Source organism: Hydra viridissima, unplaced genomic scaffold, assembly GCF_058129835.1.
Source record: "Hydra viridissima isolate aposymbiotic clone 2 unplaced genomic scaffold, HvirCarnegie_v1 scaffold_1, whole genome shotgun sequence".
NCBI lineage: Eukaryota > Metazoa > Cnidaria > Hydrozoa > Anthoathecata > Hydridae > Hydra > Hydra viridissima.
Window position 1 is genome coordinate 8,330,013 of NW_028324300.1, and position 16,858 is coordinate 8,346,870.

At 28.5% G+C, this 16,858-nt stretch overlaps 2 protein-coding genes and 1 long non-coding RNA gene across 10 annotated transcripts in view; 2 read left to right on the forward strand and 1 right to left on the reverse strand.

Moving 5' to 3' along the window:
* Positions 1-5,307, forward strand: part of LOC145187933 (putative E3 ubiquitin-protein ligase HERC1) — a 52,746-nt gene extending 47,439 nt beyond the window's left edge. For 2 of the 3 annotated variants that reach the window (XM_090076894.1, XM_090076895.1), the window contains 4 exons: positions 36-287; positions 361-716; positions 854-1,025; positions 4,951-5,307. In XM_090076894.1, the coding sequence (XP_089933020.1) occupies positions 36-287; positions 361-716; positions 854-1,025; positions 4,951-5,109 (939 nt within the window). In that variant the 3' untranslated portion in view covers positions 5,110-5,307. The remainder of the gene's footprint in view (positions 1-35; positions 288-360; positions 717-853; positions 1,026-4,950) is intronic. The other variant, XR_016449329.1, reaches the window with a different exon arrangement.
* A 362-nt stretch (positions 5,308-5,669) lies between these two features.
* LOC145187934 (uncharacterized) lies at positions 5,670-11,157 on the forward strand. 6 transcript variants are annotated; one of them, XM_090096161.1, is made up of 15 exons: positions 5,670-5,974; positions 7,085-7,141; positions 7,244-7,291; positions 7,394-7,448; positions 7,526-7,677; positions 7,779-7,901; positions 8,467-8,514; positions 8,650-8,755; positions 9,032-9,247; positions 9,376-9,482; positions 9,664-9,755; positions 9,892-9,918; positions 10,042-10,115; positions 10,245-10,403; positions 10,608-11,157. In XM_090096161.1, the coding sequence occupies exons 5-15, from the start codon at positions 7,659-7,661 to the stop codon at positions 10,840-10,842; spliced, it is 1,206 nt and encodes a 401-aa protein (XP_089952287.1). In that variant the 5' UTR covers positions 5,670-5,974; positions 7,085-7,141; positions 7,244-7,291; positions 7,394-7,448; positions 7,526-7,658; the 3' UTR covers positions 10,843-11,157. The 6 variants fall into 6 exon arrangements, with proteins under 6 accessions (XP_089952287.1, XP_089952262.1, XP_089952272.1 ...); XM_090096136.1 differs by having other exon boundaries at positions 5,672-5,974; positions 7,244-7,271; XM_090096146.1 differs by lacking the exon at positions 5,670-5,974 and adding an exon at positions 6,029-6,147 and having other exon boundaries at positions 7,244-7,271.
* On the reverse strand, positions 10,778-16,674 carry LOC149893203 (uncharacterized). Its single transcript, XR_016455050.1, has 3 exons — positions 16,606-16,674; positions 11,963-12,003; positions 10,778-10,889 (listed from the first exon to the last, which is right to left on the reverse strand). It is a non-coding gene; the product is annotated as an uncharacterized LOC149893203 (long non-coding RNA).
* Between the last annotated feature and the right edge of the window lie 184 nt (positions 16,675-16,858).

Below are 16,858 nucleotides of genomic sequence, written 5' to 3' on the forward strand. Positions count from 1 at the left end.
TTTTTTAGCGCTTACAATTTGTTATATTTTTTTAGGAACTTGAAGACAATAATTCTAGCAAGCTTCTTATTCCTACACCGAACGCCACTGTTGAAGTAGGATTTAACCGTGATCAATTTTTAGTGAATGCGTCAATGACTTCTCCTGAATCGCTGAGGAATTACAAATTTTTGGGAATATTAATGGGTGTTGCATTGCGCACGCGCAAACCTTTGAATTTGCACTTAGCATCGTGTATTTGGAAACAGCTTGTCGGTGTGAAAATTACACTTGATGACGTTGCTGAGGTATGGTTTTTTTATTATTTTTTAAATCTTCCTTCTCACCGTCTCAGCCTTAAAATTGTATCTTTGGATTTAGGTCGATTCGATGTTTTTACAATGTATTTCCATGCTAAAAGATATTGCTTTAAATGACAGTGATGATCTTGTAGTTCCCTTAATGACTTACGTTTGCCAGACATCAAATGGTTATCTTGAGCCACTCATTCCAGGCGGTGAAATGAAAATACTGCAGAAAAGTGATTGCTCTGCGTATGTCGAAAAAGCAATAAATTTCCGTTTAAATGAAATGTCACTTCAGATACAGAGCATTCGCGACGGCTTGATGTTAATGGTTCCAATGCCGATTTTATCGTTAATGACAGGTGATCGATTAGAGCAGTTAGTGTGCGGGTCTCGCGAAATAGATGTTGATATTTTAAAGAGTATATCCCGGTATCTTAAGGATTATTTTGATTATATTTAGTTGATTAAGTTTTTTTTTTTTTTGTTTTTTTTTTTTGTTTTCAAAATTATAGGAATTCTAACATCTGCACATTTAGTTTGATTTTACTAAAAGGTTAACTATTTAGGTGCCGTGAAATAAGTGCAGGTGATTCTCGTGTTCCGTGGTTATGGGAGATATTACGATCATTCTCAAAAATAGATTTGCTTTCATTTTTACGATTTGTCTCTGGAAGGTGTCGCTTGCCGACAAATTTGAATGATTTACCGCACAAGTTTCAAATAGTTGGTGCTGCAAAGGTATCCAGTCTCTCCAAAGTTGTCTCTATATGTAAATACATGCGTATATATATATATATATATATATATATATATATATATATATATATATATATATATATATATATATATATATATATATATATATATATATATATATATAAAAACATATATAAACATATAATATCTAAACATTCGCAAAAGTATATATTTCTACTTATACATTTTATACGTATATCAGGACTCTTATATTTTGACTTTTTAACTTTCATATAAAAACATAGAAAACGACTTATATTCCTATAAATTTTTAAAAAAGGTGAAAATAAAAAAGCAAAGGAGTAGAGATAAAAGAAAGAAAGTTGCGAATATACAATAATTGAATTTTCCATACTTGTCTAATCAAGTAATGAATTGAATTTTTAACATATGTTGTTCAAGTAGTATCAACAAAGCTTGACAAGGTGGTGAAGACTTAAAATGGGTGTTTCAGTATTGAGGAACATGATGTCCTGAATGAGCGTTTCAACCAACTTGGTAACATCCACCAGAGTATCAGCAAATAAAGCTGCTCACACTTGTCCGAAAATGAGAATAATTACTCCGAAAAGCACCGGAAAAACTCTTTGGTGGGAACAATATACACACCTTCCTGATATGAAAAATCTAAAAATTGAAATCTTTTATGACCGTCCGAGAAAAAAAATTCATTTTGAAGTTTTCGGCATTGTCCAAAAAGTTTGCAAAATGGTACAATATGTATCTTTGGAATAAAAATCATAAAAACAAGTCAGAAATTGTATTAAAAATATTTTGTTATTATTACGAAGCCCTAGTGAGTAATATTTAATTCTAAACAAGTTTTTGTAATTCCAGGAAAAAGCAGTTTTTGTCAAGTCGTCAGGTTAGAATTATTTTGTTCTATCTCCGATTTTAAACGTCGGGAGAAAATGAATTGTTAATTTTACTAAGTAATGATTACTTTTAAAATAAATTTTTTTTTCGAAATTTTTTTTCTAAATAGTTTCTTTAAATATAAATTATTTAAAGTATAAGTTATTATTTCTTAAAAAAGTAATAATAAAATTTTAAATAATTTTTACTTATAGAAAAAAATCAAAAACTTTTTTTCAACGTTTAAAATGGGAGATAGAACAAAATAATTCTAACCTGACGAAGTGTTAAATTCTGCATGACAACTTTTTTTAACTTCAAAGCAAAAATGCCAAATTCTGTTAAAAAACATGATGACTGTAGGAAAACAGTTTGGAATATGCAATACCTGCAGGATTCTTTTAGGAAAAAAGTGCAAAGGTGAAAATGTGGCTTCAATCCCATGCCAGCTCTCATCCATGTACTCGGTGTGATGCGGATCACCGTAACTTGTCACAATGTGGAAAACTCCGCACTTTTGGCTCAATAAGAAAGTGCTTTGCTTCATTTCAAGATTCAGGTCTGGACCACAAGAAGGCCAAGCAGTTTCAAAATGTTGTTCGTAATCCACTCTTAGATTTGTATGACTCTACTTTTGTTCTTGACAAGGTCCCACTCATGGAACTTCATCTTTTACTTGGTGTGGTGAACCATTTGTTTAAAACACTGAAAGAAACCTGGGATAAAGCTGATAAATGGCCAAAAGCACTTCACATCAAGCTTCAGCCATTTCAAGGAGGCCAGTTTGCTGGCAATGAGTGCCGAAAACTTTTGAAACATGTTGATCTTCTTCAAAGACTTGCTGAAGAAGACTCAGCATTCCAAGTTTTTCCATGGATTGATACACTCAGAAAGTTTGATGTAATTGTCTCCTCTTGTTTTGGAAATCAGTTGCAGAGTAACTATGCTGAAAAAATCACACAGTTCAAAAATTCCTTCCTTTCTTTGCCAAAGGCCAGTTTGATCCCTAAAGTCCACGCCGTCTTCTTTCATGTCAAGGAATTCATTGATCACAGGAAGGAATCTCTTGGCAAGTACAGTGAGCAGGCCACAGAGGCATTGCGTCACAACTTCAGGACACATTGGGAAAGATGCAAGATGCCAATAGACCATCCAGAATATTTGCGAAACCTACAAAATTGTCTTGTTGATTTCAACAGCAAGAACTTGTGAAAGCATTGGCTCCTCTTGAAAACCTGTTGAAATTTTTCAAGAAAATCATCATTTTGAATTTAAAATTCTGATTAAAATTAAAGGAATGCACTGTTTGTTTTTTGAATTTAATATGTGGAAATTGCTGTGAAGAAATTTTTGATTACATAAGAAAAAATAACTTTGTATTTATTGAGAATAAAAAGTTCAGAAAAGCAAAAATTGTTTTATTATGGTTCTCAAAGCAGTCAACATACAATTTCTGACTTATTTTTATGATTTTTTTTCCAAAGATACATATTGTACCATTTTGCAAACTTTTTGGACAATGCCGAAAACTTCAAATTGAATTTTTTTTCTCGGACGGTCATAAAAGATTTTCGGATTTTTCATATCAGGAAGGTGTGTATATTGTTCCCACCAAAGGGTTTTTCCGGTGCTTTTCGGAGTAATTATTCTCATTTCTGGACAAGTGTGTGTTATAATTTGTAAACAATTGCTTCATGATTGATATCCCAACTCCAATTCAAGCAGCAATATTTAAATCAATATTCAAAGAGGCTGCTAAGTTAAAGGAAGAAATGATTGAAAAGTTTCAGATGGAATAATAGTCTCATTTGATGGCAAGCATGTTAAGAAAATTCAAAATCAAGTAATATTAAAAAATTAAAAGACTTAAGCAAAATTGGATTCACTGCGTTTGAAAGATGACAAGGTTGGAACTATTGCTGCAGGAATTGCCGAAATTCTTGAATAAAACTTAGGAATATTAAAACTTTATAAAAAAAAGAATTGCTCTTGTTGGAAAGCCATTGGAAGCAGGAGCCATCCATATTTAGTATACTAGGAAGTAATCAATGCGCGTTTTCTGAACATCGTGGCTATATTTCATAGCATTTTCACCATTCTGAAGCAGTTTTCGTTTGACAATAACCCAATATTTTTCAGTAGGGCGAGGTTATGGGCAGTTTGATCTTTTTTCCTAACCACAGCAACTTAGTTTGTTTCATACCGTTCGAATGTTAGTTTAGCATAGCGTTAGCTTGCTAGCCCTGGCCAGAATGTAACATGATTATTATGCTTTTGAATGACAGGAAGAAGTCGTTTCTGCCTGCACATCTTTCACTAGTATTTACCGTTAAAGTTGATAAAGTTGCGACTATTTGAGTCTTCATGCCCAAAATACTCTGCCAGATGAGAAACATTTTGCCATATTTGTCTAGAAATACGTTTTTTTTTTCGAGGGTATATTGCCTCGGATTGTTAAAGCGAAAACATGATGTCCTGGAATCTGTTTGAAGTTAAACTTAATGTAAGTTTCATCGTCTTTTATTATTTAGCTGTCGTATTTGTTCATATCTTGTAGTACAGCAAACAAGCTTTTTGGTTACTCGGGATTGCTTATCGCTTCTAGTGGGATGTTTGATCATATGATACGACCTTTAGCCAGCTTTAATGCATGTTCTCTTTACTGTGTTCTTTATGTTCTAAATCTCGATCAGAAAGTCGATTGTTTGATTTGATAGACCATATATAATTTAAAGACCAGTTCTCTCTTAGTTGCAATGTGATTGTCATCGCTGTCAGATTTCCTTTTGACGATTAGAGGCTGCAATTTTTCTTCAGATAAATTTGTATTTTTAATGTATTTGTTCCAAACAAGCTTTCTTATCTCAACTTCATTATGCTACATCTCAATAACTGTTTAAATCTTGTTAAACTCTCAACACCTAATCTTTTTAATGTTTATTTTATTGCGGAAAAGTGTTTAAAATACATTGCAGATGTTTGTGTCACGAATACAAATAAAATGGCGAAATTTTGCTTGCGTCATTTTCTATAAATGATTTATTTGTTTTAGCCCGTCGATGGTCTTCCTACAGCTCAAACGTGTTTCTTCGTACTAAGATTGCCACCTTACACCGCGAAAAAAGTAATGGAAGAACGGATTCGTTACGCTATTAGCAACTGCCTTGCAATCGACACTGATAATTATATGCTCGAAAGAAACCCTCGTTAACAAAAATGAACATTGTCATAAATTCTATTTTTTAAGGCTTGTAATGCAATTATAAGATTAAGTTTTATTCTGTTTTAAATTTAATTTATTTGAATAAAAATTTTGTAACACGGAAAATTTTGCGTGATAAAATCTTTTACGGGTATTATATTTGTATTTAGATACAAAGTAGATAATGATACTATCTGTTCGCCTCGGTAGTCTGAAAGATTTTCTCGACTCGTGGTAATATTTTGCAAGTTAATGATAACTTTTAATTGAAACCTGAGATAAAAGATTATGATCGTTTGAATGCTTATATATTTAGAGCATAGTAATTATTGCGGCATTTTGTTAAATATTTATTTTTCTGTCACCTTTAAACTTCTCGCGCATGCTAAGTTTAAATTTAACAGCTGAAGGAGTAGAAGCTGTGACTTGTAAAGCACTTCTTTCAAACCTGTAAAATATTAATTTCTCAAATGAAACAAAACATCCGAAGAAGTCGATTAATTTTTTAATAATTTCCATAATTTATACAGTGTTCGGAATGCTATAGCTCTTATTACTAGATTTAAAAAAAAAACCTCATTTTATATGCTATTTTTGGCGTGATATTTCGCTGTTCTAACGTAAGTTAAGTCGATTGGTTGTCGCACTATTGCTACATTTTATTGGGTGCTTCATGAACGACAGCAAGTAAAGATAACTAGTTTTCACTAGAGCAAAGTCGTTATAGAAGAACAACGAAGTACCCTATGAACGATTTAAGCATAATTTCTTTAGCGAAATGCCTCTATTATCAGCGCTGCTACGAAAGCTAATGTATAATGACGATATGGATCTTTTGCCTCATCCAATCATATTTTCGCTTACACTTCTTTATGTAAGTAACTTTCATTTGACTCATTATGTTAAAAAATTATTCTAATAGAAGAAAAAAAGTATAAGGAGCAGTGATGGTAATTAAAGCGAGGAATTATTGGCGATATAGAAATTATAATTATAGGCATTTTGTATCGCTATGCATTTTAAAACCACTACGGGAAAAAAAATTAGGTTTAGAAGTTTTTTGAACTAAATTTATACTTTTTCCGCAAAGTCTTTTATAGTAAAATACGCTTGTAAAGTATTTTATTAGCTATTTTTTAAATTTTCCTGAGTTTTTTTTTTGTTTTTTTTTTTTGTTTTTTTTTTGTTGTTTTTTTTCACCACAAGTTTGGTTGGATAACAAAGAAACAGAGTATTCCTGGACTTTTTACTTCATTAAAGACTATTCTATTCTTCGTATCAGGAGTTTTTGAACCTGTTTTTTTTTAACTGGAATTGTATGAAAATGAATATTAATAGGATTTGTTAACATTAGGTTATTCCTCAGCTTAGATCAAATTCATGGTAGCCAAGTGAAAACTGATGACGAATATTTTAAAGAAGTTTGGGACTAATTTACTGTCACAAAAACCATTTTTAATAAAATCGCAAGCAGAATTATTTATCGGTGGATAAAACTAAATAAAAAGTTTATTAATCAAAAAGTACTTAGTAATCTTGATATTTTCTAGACAAAAAGTTTGGCTATTAAATTTTAAAAAACACATACCGAGTATATGGTAATTTTCTTGATGTAAATGAAGTAGGAATAAGACTATAAGCTTTGATGGATCATATAGATACTTTAAATGATTTATATTTTTATGGACTATATAATTAACATACAAATCTTTTCATGGGTTTACAATATGGTATTGATTGGGAAAGCTTTTGAAGAAAGTACCACATTTTGGTTAACTTTTATATTTCTTCTTTGCATTCCCTTACCAAACGAGTTAAAGTAAAGAGAGATCAGGGTACAAGAAAAGAACATTTTCCGACGGTTCTTAGTTTTTCTTCATGTTTATTCCCTGATTTTAATTTATATATTTTTTTTTATTTTGTTTTTTTATGTTTTATTTTTATTTTATGTATTTATAAATTTTTCAGTAACTTGGTATTTTAGTTTTTTGAAGCAATGACAAACACAACAGTGTTCAGTTATCTTCCTCAACTTGTTAAGGTATTTAAGTTTTTTTTTTAACTTACTTTTATTAAGGTTATAATATTACTAATACGTTAATTTACTTGAAAAAATGTTTCCTCAACATTTTCATTTCTATAGTCATTTGGAGCAACAGAAGTTGAAGCAGGTAAGCAAAGTAAAGTTGAGGTAAGAGAGGTTGAAGTATAAGAGAATTAAGTTAGTTTATTTGTTAACTTTCCATGTTGTTTTGTTTCCTTCTTATCAATAAACAATTTTTTTAAAAAAAAGGTCAGGATGCCGGTTGGATAGGAGCTTCAATATTTATTGCAAGAGTGATAAGTGGGTAAGTCAAACTTTAAGTTGTATGGTATAAAAATTTAATCTTCTAGCTTGGTATGGTATAAAAATAAAATCTTCTAGCTTGGTATGGGGCTACATTGGAGATAAAGCAAACCAAAAGAAAGCTTTATTAGTTTCATCTTTTGGGTTAGTACTGTCAACTATTTTGTTTGGCTTCAGTCGCTCATATCCATGGGCTTTAACAACAAGATTTATGCAAGGTTTATTTACTGGTATGTTTCTAAAACTTATTGGAACAAATTTGACTTAAAAGAGTTTGTTTTTTTTTCATTTGTTTTAAAAGTACCACATTTTAACTTGTTGAACTTTTTAGGTATTGGTCCAATTTCAAAAACAATTATATCTGAACATGCCAATGAAACTAATATGGCATTGGCATTTTCAATATTTTTTGCAGCATATAACATTGGTCTGATTGTTGGCCCAAGTTTATCAGGTAAAAGTAAATAGTTTTCTTATCTTACTTTAGTAATAGTTTGTTTTCTTATCTATAAAATAGGTTTTGATTTTTAAGTTTTCTCTTATGATTTTAGTAGATTAATATTTTAATATTACTCTAAAAGTTTGACACCATTATAGTCATGCCATCTAAAGTTGAACTTTCCCAATTAAAATTATATAGACTGGCTGTGTAAGACTTAACAACTAGCCATTTTAGGTTGTTTTTTTCATACACAGGCTTTGAAAATTCAAACACTTCAGGGAATTATTAGAACACTTATTCATTTTCCTATTTATCACAGCACATTTTTCTATTTATCACAGCCCTTAACAATTTGTCTACAAATTTTGATGAAATATTTAACTTTTGGGCAGTTTTAACTTTTGGAAATTTTTATTATGTAATATCAAGTTCATAAAGCTCATGCCATCTTGAAGTTTATTAAAAATACTCCCTCTGTCCCAGAATATTGTTTTAATTTCTATTCTAAATCTTTTATGAAATGAGAATAGTTTTTTAGAACAAAGGAAGTATATAAGTTTCTAATTTAATTTTATAGGATTCTTAGTCTTCCCTGCTGTTCAGCATCCGAACTTGTTTAATAAAAGTAAGTGGATATTTTGTTTTGAATTTGTTTAAAAGTAAATGAAATTAAAGTCTTAAAATTTTATCTTCTACATGAATTATAATTGCATCAAAGAATTGTTATCAATTTGTATAATAAAATTTGTTTTTTTGTCAGATAACTTCTTCAGCAAGTATGGAATCCTTTTACCAAACCTAATTATAGCTTTTGGCCTTCTATCTTCTAATGCATTAATTATGTGGGTTCTTCCTCATTGCAGTAGGTACATGTTAAGGTCATTAAATTTGTTTTGATGCATAAAACTAAAACATACCCTGCCATTTCAATCTGCGCATTAACAGTTTGTAAGTTCTTTTTGCAGCCATAAACATTTGGTATGTACATTGATGATTGTATAAAACTGCTAAACCTTTTCAAACACTACAAAAAAAAGTTTTAATGGATGTAATGTGTAATAATAATTCAGTTAGAATAGAAATTATCTCTTTAGAAATTATTACTTGGTCTTTATTATTATTTTTGTTGTTTTTACTTTGAGGAAATTTAACTCAGAAAGATTACGCATAGTTTCAACTGAAAAGTTTTTAAATCAGAATGAAGACCAATATTTAAATTTTTCTGTTAATATTGATGATCTTCAGCAAACAAAGTCTCTGCTATCTGAAAGAACAAGTCTAATTAATAATGGCAACATGGGTTGCATATCAAGAATCAAGAAAGAAATCTTCAGCTCATACTTTGCCCAAATTTTTACGTAAGTCTCTATTTTTTATCAGACATTTTTAATTTTTTTCTTTTTCTATTGCTTCTTAAAATTTTTTTTATTTGATAAAACAGAAAGGGAAATGTTTCACTCATATTTAAAGTATTAGAATTTTTTAGATCTAAGTCAAGTATTTCAAGTTTGTTATTGTATGGTATATTTTGCATCGTTGGAGTAGGTTATTTGGAGGTATTTCCTATATTTGCTGCAGCCTCCAAAAGCTTTGGTAAAACTATTTCTGTTTTTTCTTTCTTTTCTTTTTTTTTTTATTGCTTCAATCAAATTCTCTACTTATTTCATTTATATATGGACTATGGAATTTCCACTCTTGATATTCTGTGCTTGTTTTATTGATAGATGGACTAGGAATGATCATACTTGATATTTTATACTTATTTCATTGATAGATGGGCTAGGAATGACCTCAGTTGATATTGGGCTACTGATGCTCTTGTACAATATTCTAGCAATCTTGGGGATGTTTCTTTTAATACCCAAGGTTTGTTTATTAAATTTTATACCGTTTTAATATTTACTAATGGTCTTTTGAAAATATGTTTTTTTAGATTTTACATTTTTTGTTTTAAAAACATGTTTTTTTAGGTTTTACATTTTTTTTTATTTTGTTTTTATAGATCTTACACAAATTTGGTGCAAGAAAAGTTGAGTTTATTTTCTATGTTTTTAATAATCATGATATTGTTAAATAATGATCATATTATTGTTAATTACAAAGCTAAAGTGGAAAGATTAAAGTTTGAAAAGAAAATTTTATGATTTTTTAGTCATTTATCTGCTGGATTATTGTGTTTGGTTCAATTACCCCGTTTATACCTGCTATAGCAAAAATTCCATATAAGTAAAAAATGATTTAATTGCTCTCTATTCAGATTATTTATGTGTGATATTATTGTGTCATGCTATCATATTTACACCATTTCCGTCTGTGATATGTTTATATCATTTATATTTTTAATGTTTTTTTAAGGAAAGTTCAATGGTTTGTTCTTATACTATGCCAAGCTGTTATTGAAGCTATTAATAGCGGATGCTTTGTGTCTGTTAATCTTTTCTTGACCAACTCCATACGACCTCAATTTCAAGGAACTATTAATGGATTTGGAACTTCTATATCTTCTATTGGAAGGTAAGTAAATACTTTTATCAGCTGTTCTCTGTTTCTATGGTAGCAGGAAAAAATATTTCTTCCTTAAAAGAACAACTTCATGGACAACTTTCTTCAATAGATTCATGTATTCGAATACATGAATATAGTTGTTTTGATTTTAAATATTACTAACAGTCAAATTAACTTTGCAGCATGATTTGTTAACCTTTTATACTATTTTAGAGCAACTGGAACAGCGAGTTTCGGTAGTGCGTTTTCTTGGTCTTTATCAAATATGAAAAGCAATCGTCTTGGTTTCCCGTTTAACCAATATTTTGTTTTTTTCCTTGTAACCATTGTTTGCTTTCTCAATGCTGTCTATGTTTGTTGGTTAGTTCCTAAATCTTTAGATAAAAGTCTCAATCCATCATCTCAAAAAGAGCTCGTGGTGCATGTTAAGGATTATCTTTACATTTAAATCCAAATCGCTTTCACAGTTGCAGCGATATTTGCAAAATTGTCAAGCTAAAAAAAGAATACAAAAGATTTAGAAATTTTTTTTTTCCCAAACGAAAAGATTTGGGAGATAATAAACAGATCTTATTTACAATTTTCTCAAAAGTTGTAAATATCATAACATTCGCTTAAATTTCAACGCCGTACATTGCAGTAACGTTTGTTTCTCTATCGTCGTTGTAATTCGTTAAAAACCTATTTTGTTTTTCTTTGTAATATTTATAGGGAATTAATTTCTAATTTCTAATTTATGCTTGAAATATAAAAGTTTTTACTATTTCTTTTGTTTTTTGTTCACTCATCAAAGTTGATTTAACTTTTTTACAAACGTGTTGTAGTAAGTAGTATTAGTAAGTGTTGTACTAATGCCTTCTGTTGTTGTTATTGAACTACTTTTTATGAAAGACATCTCGGCAGGCCCAGGGAGAGAGACAAGATTGTCTCTTTTCTTGGACCTGTCAAGATGTATGGTCTTCAGTAAAAATTGATAACATACTTTAGTTTTTTTATAAGTACCTTGGATCCAGGTTTGAACAATGGATCAGAATCAAATCTTTTATGCATAATTAAATATAATTTTCATAATTACAAATTGAAAAATGTGAAAGTTTTAAAAGAAATATTTAGTTTCTTATACTCTAAAATTTAAAAAATTAGAAAATTCTGGAGTACAAAGTAAAATGACGGCAGAATCTATAAGTGATTCGTAAAAACTGACAGAGCACATTTGTATTTTTAAAACAAGATTGTATAACGAAACAAACAACATTTTCAAAAAATACGTCTACAAAAAAACGAGTCACATTGGAATGGTTCTAATCGAAATGTGTCTACAAAAAAACAAGTTACATTGGAATGGTTCTACTTAAAGTATTGGAATTTAAAAACATGAATGTACCAGCCTTTTGCATCTTTCAAGTTTTAAAATTATTGAATTACAAAATTAAATTACTATATTAAAGCTCACTTGATCAATTTGTGACACAATTCTATTTACCATGAACTTTCTAGATAATGTAGTTTTTCATTTCAAAAATCTTAAAAACTGAAAATTTTCAATATTATGTGACAATGTAACTTACAATATATCATCGTCAATATTCCTTGCATTCACTTGAAAATGCTAAAAAAAATGTTTTTAAAATTCTTTACTAAATTCATTTCGTACCATGAACCAATCAGTAAAATTTGGTTGCTTTCCAAAGCTAATCTAATCAATATATTAGGTTACTTTGGTTAATAAACAAATCATAAGTTCATATCTTTTTCAATATTAATTACATTCTTATACAATATTTTGCTGCACAGAAAAACGACCCTTAAATATACTTTTAGATCACATTTAAAATAGAAAAAAAAATAAAAAACACATCTGAACACATCTGAAATACAAAACACTAATCTGAGGCAAACTAAATGAGTGTAATCCTATCATTAAATTTGGGCGTAGAAGCCAATCCTCTTTGGAATTAGGGCTTTGATAAAAATAAATAAAGTAACTTTTAAGTTTTTTCTCTTTAAAAAATAATAAAATTATTGCTGTTGCTTAAAGAGATGATAGTTTATAGTTTTATCAATCAACAATCTTGATTGGTTACTTAAATTTCTAATGATAAGTAGCAAAAACACCACGTAAAATAAAGGTTAAATAACCTTCTGTTTTATCTAATTTAGTTTTATCTATTACTTGTAATGAGGATTTTGGCCAAATAGTAAATTTGAAGTTCTAAAATCATAACTTCAATTTTCTAAAGTTTCAATTATATGCTTATTAATTTACCTCATTTTAGGACATGCATTGAAATACTGCAAAACCATCTTCTTGATGCTTAGATAATGTCCTAATATGCTAATTTCTTTTCTCTCGCCTGAGCTTATGGTTTCATATAAAAATACTATCTATGATATTGAAAATTTTGGTAGTTTCTGTATTTCTTCTTTGAGTTAATTTAATGTATGTCTTTTTTTGGTATTTTACGCATGTAAATGAATGAGTACATTATTTTTTTTTACTTTATCTCTTTCAAAAGTTTGATTTATATTGTTACGTAAATAGTGTGAAGCTCTATTTTTACTATGGGATTATTTTTATTTTCTAATTAATTTATTTTTAACCTTTTCTTTTATAGACCCTTTATCATATTTAGGTCATGGGTCTTTTAATGAATCATTTCATTAAAAAACACATGACCTAAATATGATAAAGTATTTACAAGGGATATATATATATATATATATATATATATATATATATATATATATATATATATATATATATATATATATATATATTAGGGTGTGTCGATTTTTAGGGTAAAATGAACTTTTTCAAATTTCTAAAAAAGAGTAGTGAAAAAATATAACTTCGCCATTTTTTAGGAAAAGTGATATTTTTAAAAATGAAATCATTTTAGTGCTAGCTTGGTAAATTTTGATTCTTAATTCATTTATTTTGATTTGTTTGGTTGTGCAGACATCTTAAATTTCAAATACCGTGGTGTGACCTAACAAAGTCCTATGCTTTAAGAAAGTCCTAATTTAAGAAATGACAAATTTCGTATATATAAAATAAACATTTAGAAAAAAAAAATTAAGTTATTATAACTAACTAGATATCTAGTTAAAATAGCTAAGTTATTTTCCCCAAATGTTTATTTTATGTATTTTTTAAAGCATAGGACTTTGTTAGGTTACACCATGGTAGTTAGCATTTGTTATATAATTTATGTACCTTTTAGTTCTTAACTACCCAATGTTGTGTGCTAGAAGGTTAATAACACAACAGCATGGTAGGCAGCTGATTTTTTTTTTTAAGATAAAATATTTTTTAGGCATTAATTTATCAGATAGGCATTATAAAATTTTAAATGCTGCATAAACTATTAGCTGAGCGCTGTGATTACACACAACTCAGAGGTTCCTTCTAGAGTTATTTTACATACAGTACAATCTCTCTAATTCGAACTTCATGGGGAAAAATAAAAGTTCGAATTAGAGAGATTTTCGAATTATAGAAAGTTGATTTTTTTTCAAATATTCTGGTCAAACTACAAATAGAGATGAAAAAACAAACAAATAGTGATTCTTAAGCATAAATGTAATAGAGATTATGTGTTGTAAACTTTTTTATTTAAAAAAAAAACTCAGTAATTGTAGATCGCCTTTTTTGAATATAAGCTCATTTGTTTGAAACATTTAAGTACAGCTCAGCTGTACAACGTCAAAACACAGTATCTGTATTTTTCATAATTTAATATGAAAATGATTTTGTAAAGTACGTTGGGCCGCCAACTTAACTTCATACTTATCACTTGAATCTTCATATTATAAAGTTTCAAGTGATAAGTATGAAGTTAAGTTGGCGGCCCAACGTACTTTACAAAATCATTTTCATATCAAATTATGAAAAATACAGATACTGTATTTTGACGTTGTACAGCTGAGCTTTGTTGACATGATAATACGTATCAACCTTCACCCATTTAGCCAAATTTCCTTGACGAAAAGCGTCTAAGAATTTATCTTTATTCTTTTTCCAGGTTAAAAGAATGTTTGGTGGAATATCAAAGATTTTCGAAACCTCTATTTATTTTTCCTTTCTCCAATTCCAGTAGAACATCGTGTTTCCGCTTTAAATTGGTTTCTTCATGCGGTCTCTTTGATGCCATGACGTTTTTTAAACAAAAGATAATAATTCACGTTAATCGTTTTTCAAAAACTCAAAACATTCGAAATTTGAAAAAAGAACTAAACGGTTAACGAGCTTTTTACACGTCAGAAAATTAAAAAAATCGATTTACAGAGAGATTCTCACTAAAGGGTCAAAAAATCCAATCGAGTTACAGAGGTTTTCGAATTATAGAGATTCGAATTATAGAAAGTTAAACAAAAGAGTTTCTTAAGCGAATGTCACGGTGACTTTACATTTAGTCGAATTACGGAGGTTTTCGAATTAAGGAGATTCGAATTAGAGAGATTGTACTGTATATATATATATATATATATATATATATATATATATATATATATATATATATATACAGTTATATATATATATATATATATATAATATTTTTATAATATTTGATATGATATTATATATATATATATATATATATATATATATATATATATATATATATATATATATATATATATATATATATATATATATATATATATATATAATATCATATCAAATATTATAAAAATATTTTTGATTGGTTTTTGAATATGATAACTTTTGTTAATTGCTTCCTAAGCTTTTTTCCAGTCATTTTGGCAGTTTGTTCTTTACCCAGGTGATAAGAACGTATTTTTGCATAGTTTTCTGAAATAAGTTTAATCAGTGCAAATAAATGGTTATCAGTTATATTTGAGTCAAACATATGAGAAGTTTGTTTATTAAGCATTTTTGAGTAATCAACTGATCACAAAACAGCACTAGAAATGGCATTTTGAATTCCTATTTCATTTGGAAGGTGGCCATTTATTGAGGCAAGCAACCTTTAGAAACATCTTTCAGTTTCTTCGCATATGATAATAACACTTTTGGTTGGTTTAATTAACCTCCTCTGTCTTTGAATTTTAAAAAACTGGTTTGTTCGAAATGAAAAGAAAGTTCTAATGCATTCCAACATTTAATGCAGATGGTTTATTGTAAATTTATGTATCATACATTTCTTGATAAGATACATAATGTTGATAATGTTTGATAACATACAAAATATATGTTATCAAAAAATTCCTTTAATAAGTCGTTTTGAATAACAAGTCAAAAACAATCGACTCAATCATTTAGAGCTTGAATATTACAAAGAATAATATATAAGTAAAATAATATATATTAAAAAATAATATTTTGTATTTAATATTCTTATTAAATACTACATTTATAATTACATTTATGTATTAAATAATCCTAGAAGGAACCCTTGAGTTGTGTGTACTCACAACACTCAGATAATAGTTCATGCAGCATGTACATATCTTGCTAGAAAAATTGAAAATAGAAAATTTGTCAAAATTGTAAGTAGACACCATTGCCGCTTACCATACAGTTATGTTATCAACCTTTTAGCACACTGCATTGGGTAACTAAGAACTAAAAGGTACATAGATTATGCATAAATATTATTTTTATCGTAAATTGCAATTAAAAAGTATATCGAATATTTTGTACCTTTGTATCTAAATAATTACTTTAATTGTCTGATTTTAGAAATTATTTCATTTCTTTAAAATTTTTAAAACTTTATTTCATAGTCCAGTTTTTCTTTCAAAACTATTTATTTTCTTTCATTTTCTGTAAAAAGCCTAATAACATGTACATCGATCACCGCTAAGAGCTCCGATCGCCGCCATCTTTGGAAGCCAATTTTGGCTTCAAATATTTTTGAAAAGACAATTGAATACTCTATCCAGTTATATTTTGAGATCAGTGGGTAAAGTGACCAAATTCCAGCCGCATCTTTACAAAATTGTTTCTACAGACATATTAACTTAGCATAAAGGAAAAACAATAATTTTTCATAAACATAATTATTAAACAATAATTTACTGTTACTTAGTATTTAAACAATTTGATTTTCTGACCCTACAAATATTTTAACCCTACATATATACTGTATATATATATATATATATATATATATATATATATATATATATATATATATATATATATATATATATATATATATTTGTTTAAAATGAATAAAAACACCTTTTTATGGAACTCTGAGTTTCATGCCTTTCGGCAGTCATCAGCCATAGTGTATATCGTAACTTAAAAACAATGATATATTATATATACTAGATGTCTAACTTCGATCCGAAATGTGAAGCCGTGGGAGCCATTTCTAATTTGGGCAAAAACGTTCATTTTTAACTTTTATTTCGCACGTCGGATATAGTTTTTGCCCTTATTACAAATGGCGGATTCAATTTGTAAACAAAAAAAGCGGCTTCACTTTTTG

Coding starts and splice junctions, on each gene's coding strand:
- LOC145187934 (XM_090096136.1), top strand. CDS start 5,879: ATGCCTCTATTATCAGCGCTGCTACGAAAGCTAATGTATAATGACGAT. Junction 7,272..7,393: donor AGCAACAGAAGTTGAAGCAG/GTAAGCAAAGTA, acceptor TTTAAAAAAAAG/GTCAGGATGCCGGTTGGATA. Junction 8,756..9,031: donor GTTCTTCCTCATTGCAGTAG/GTACATGTTAAG, acceptor TTTTACTTTGAG/GAAATTTAACTCAGAAAGAT.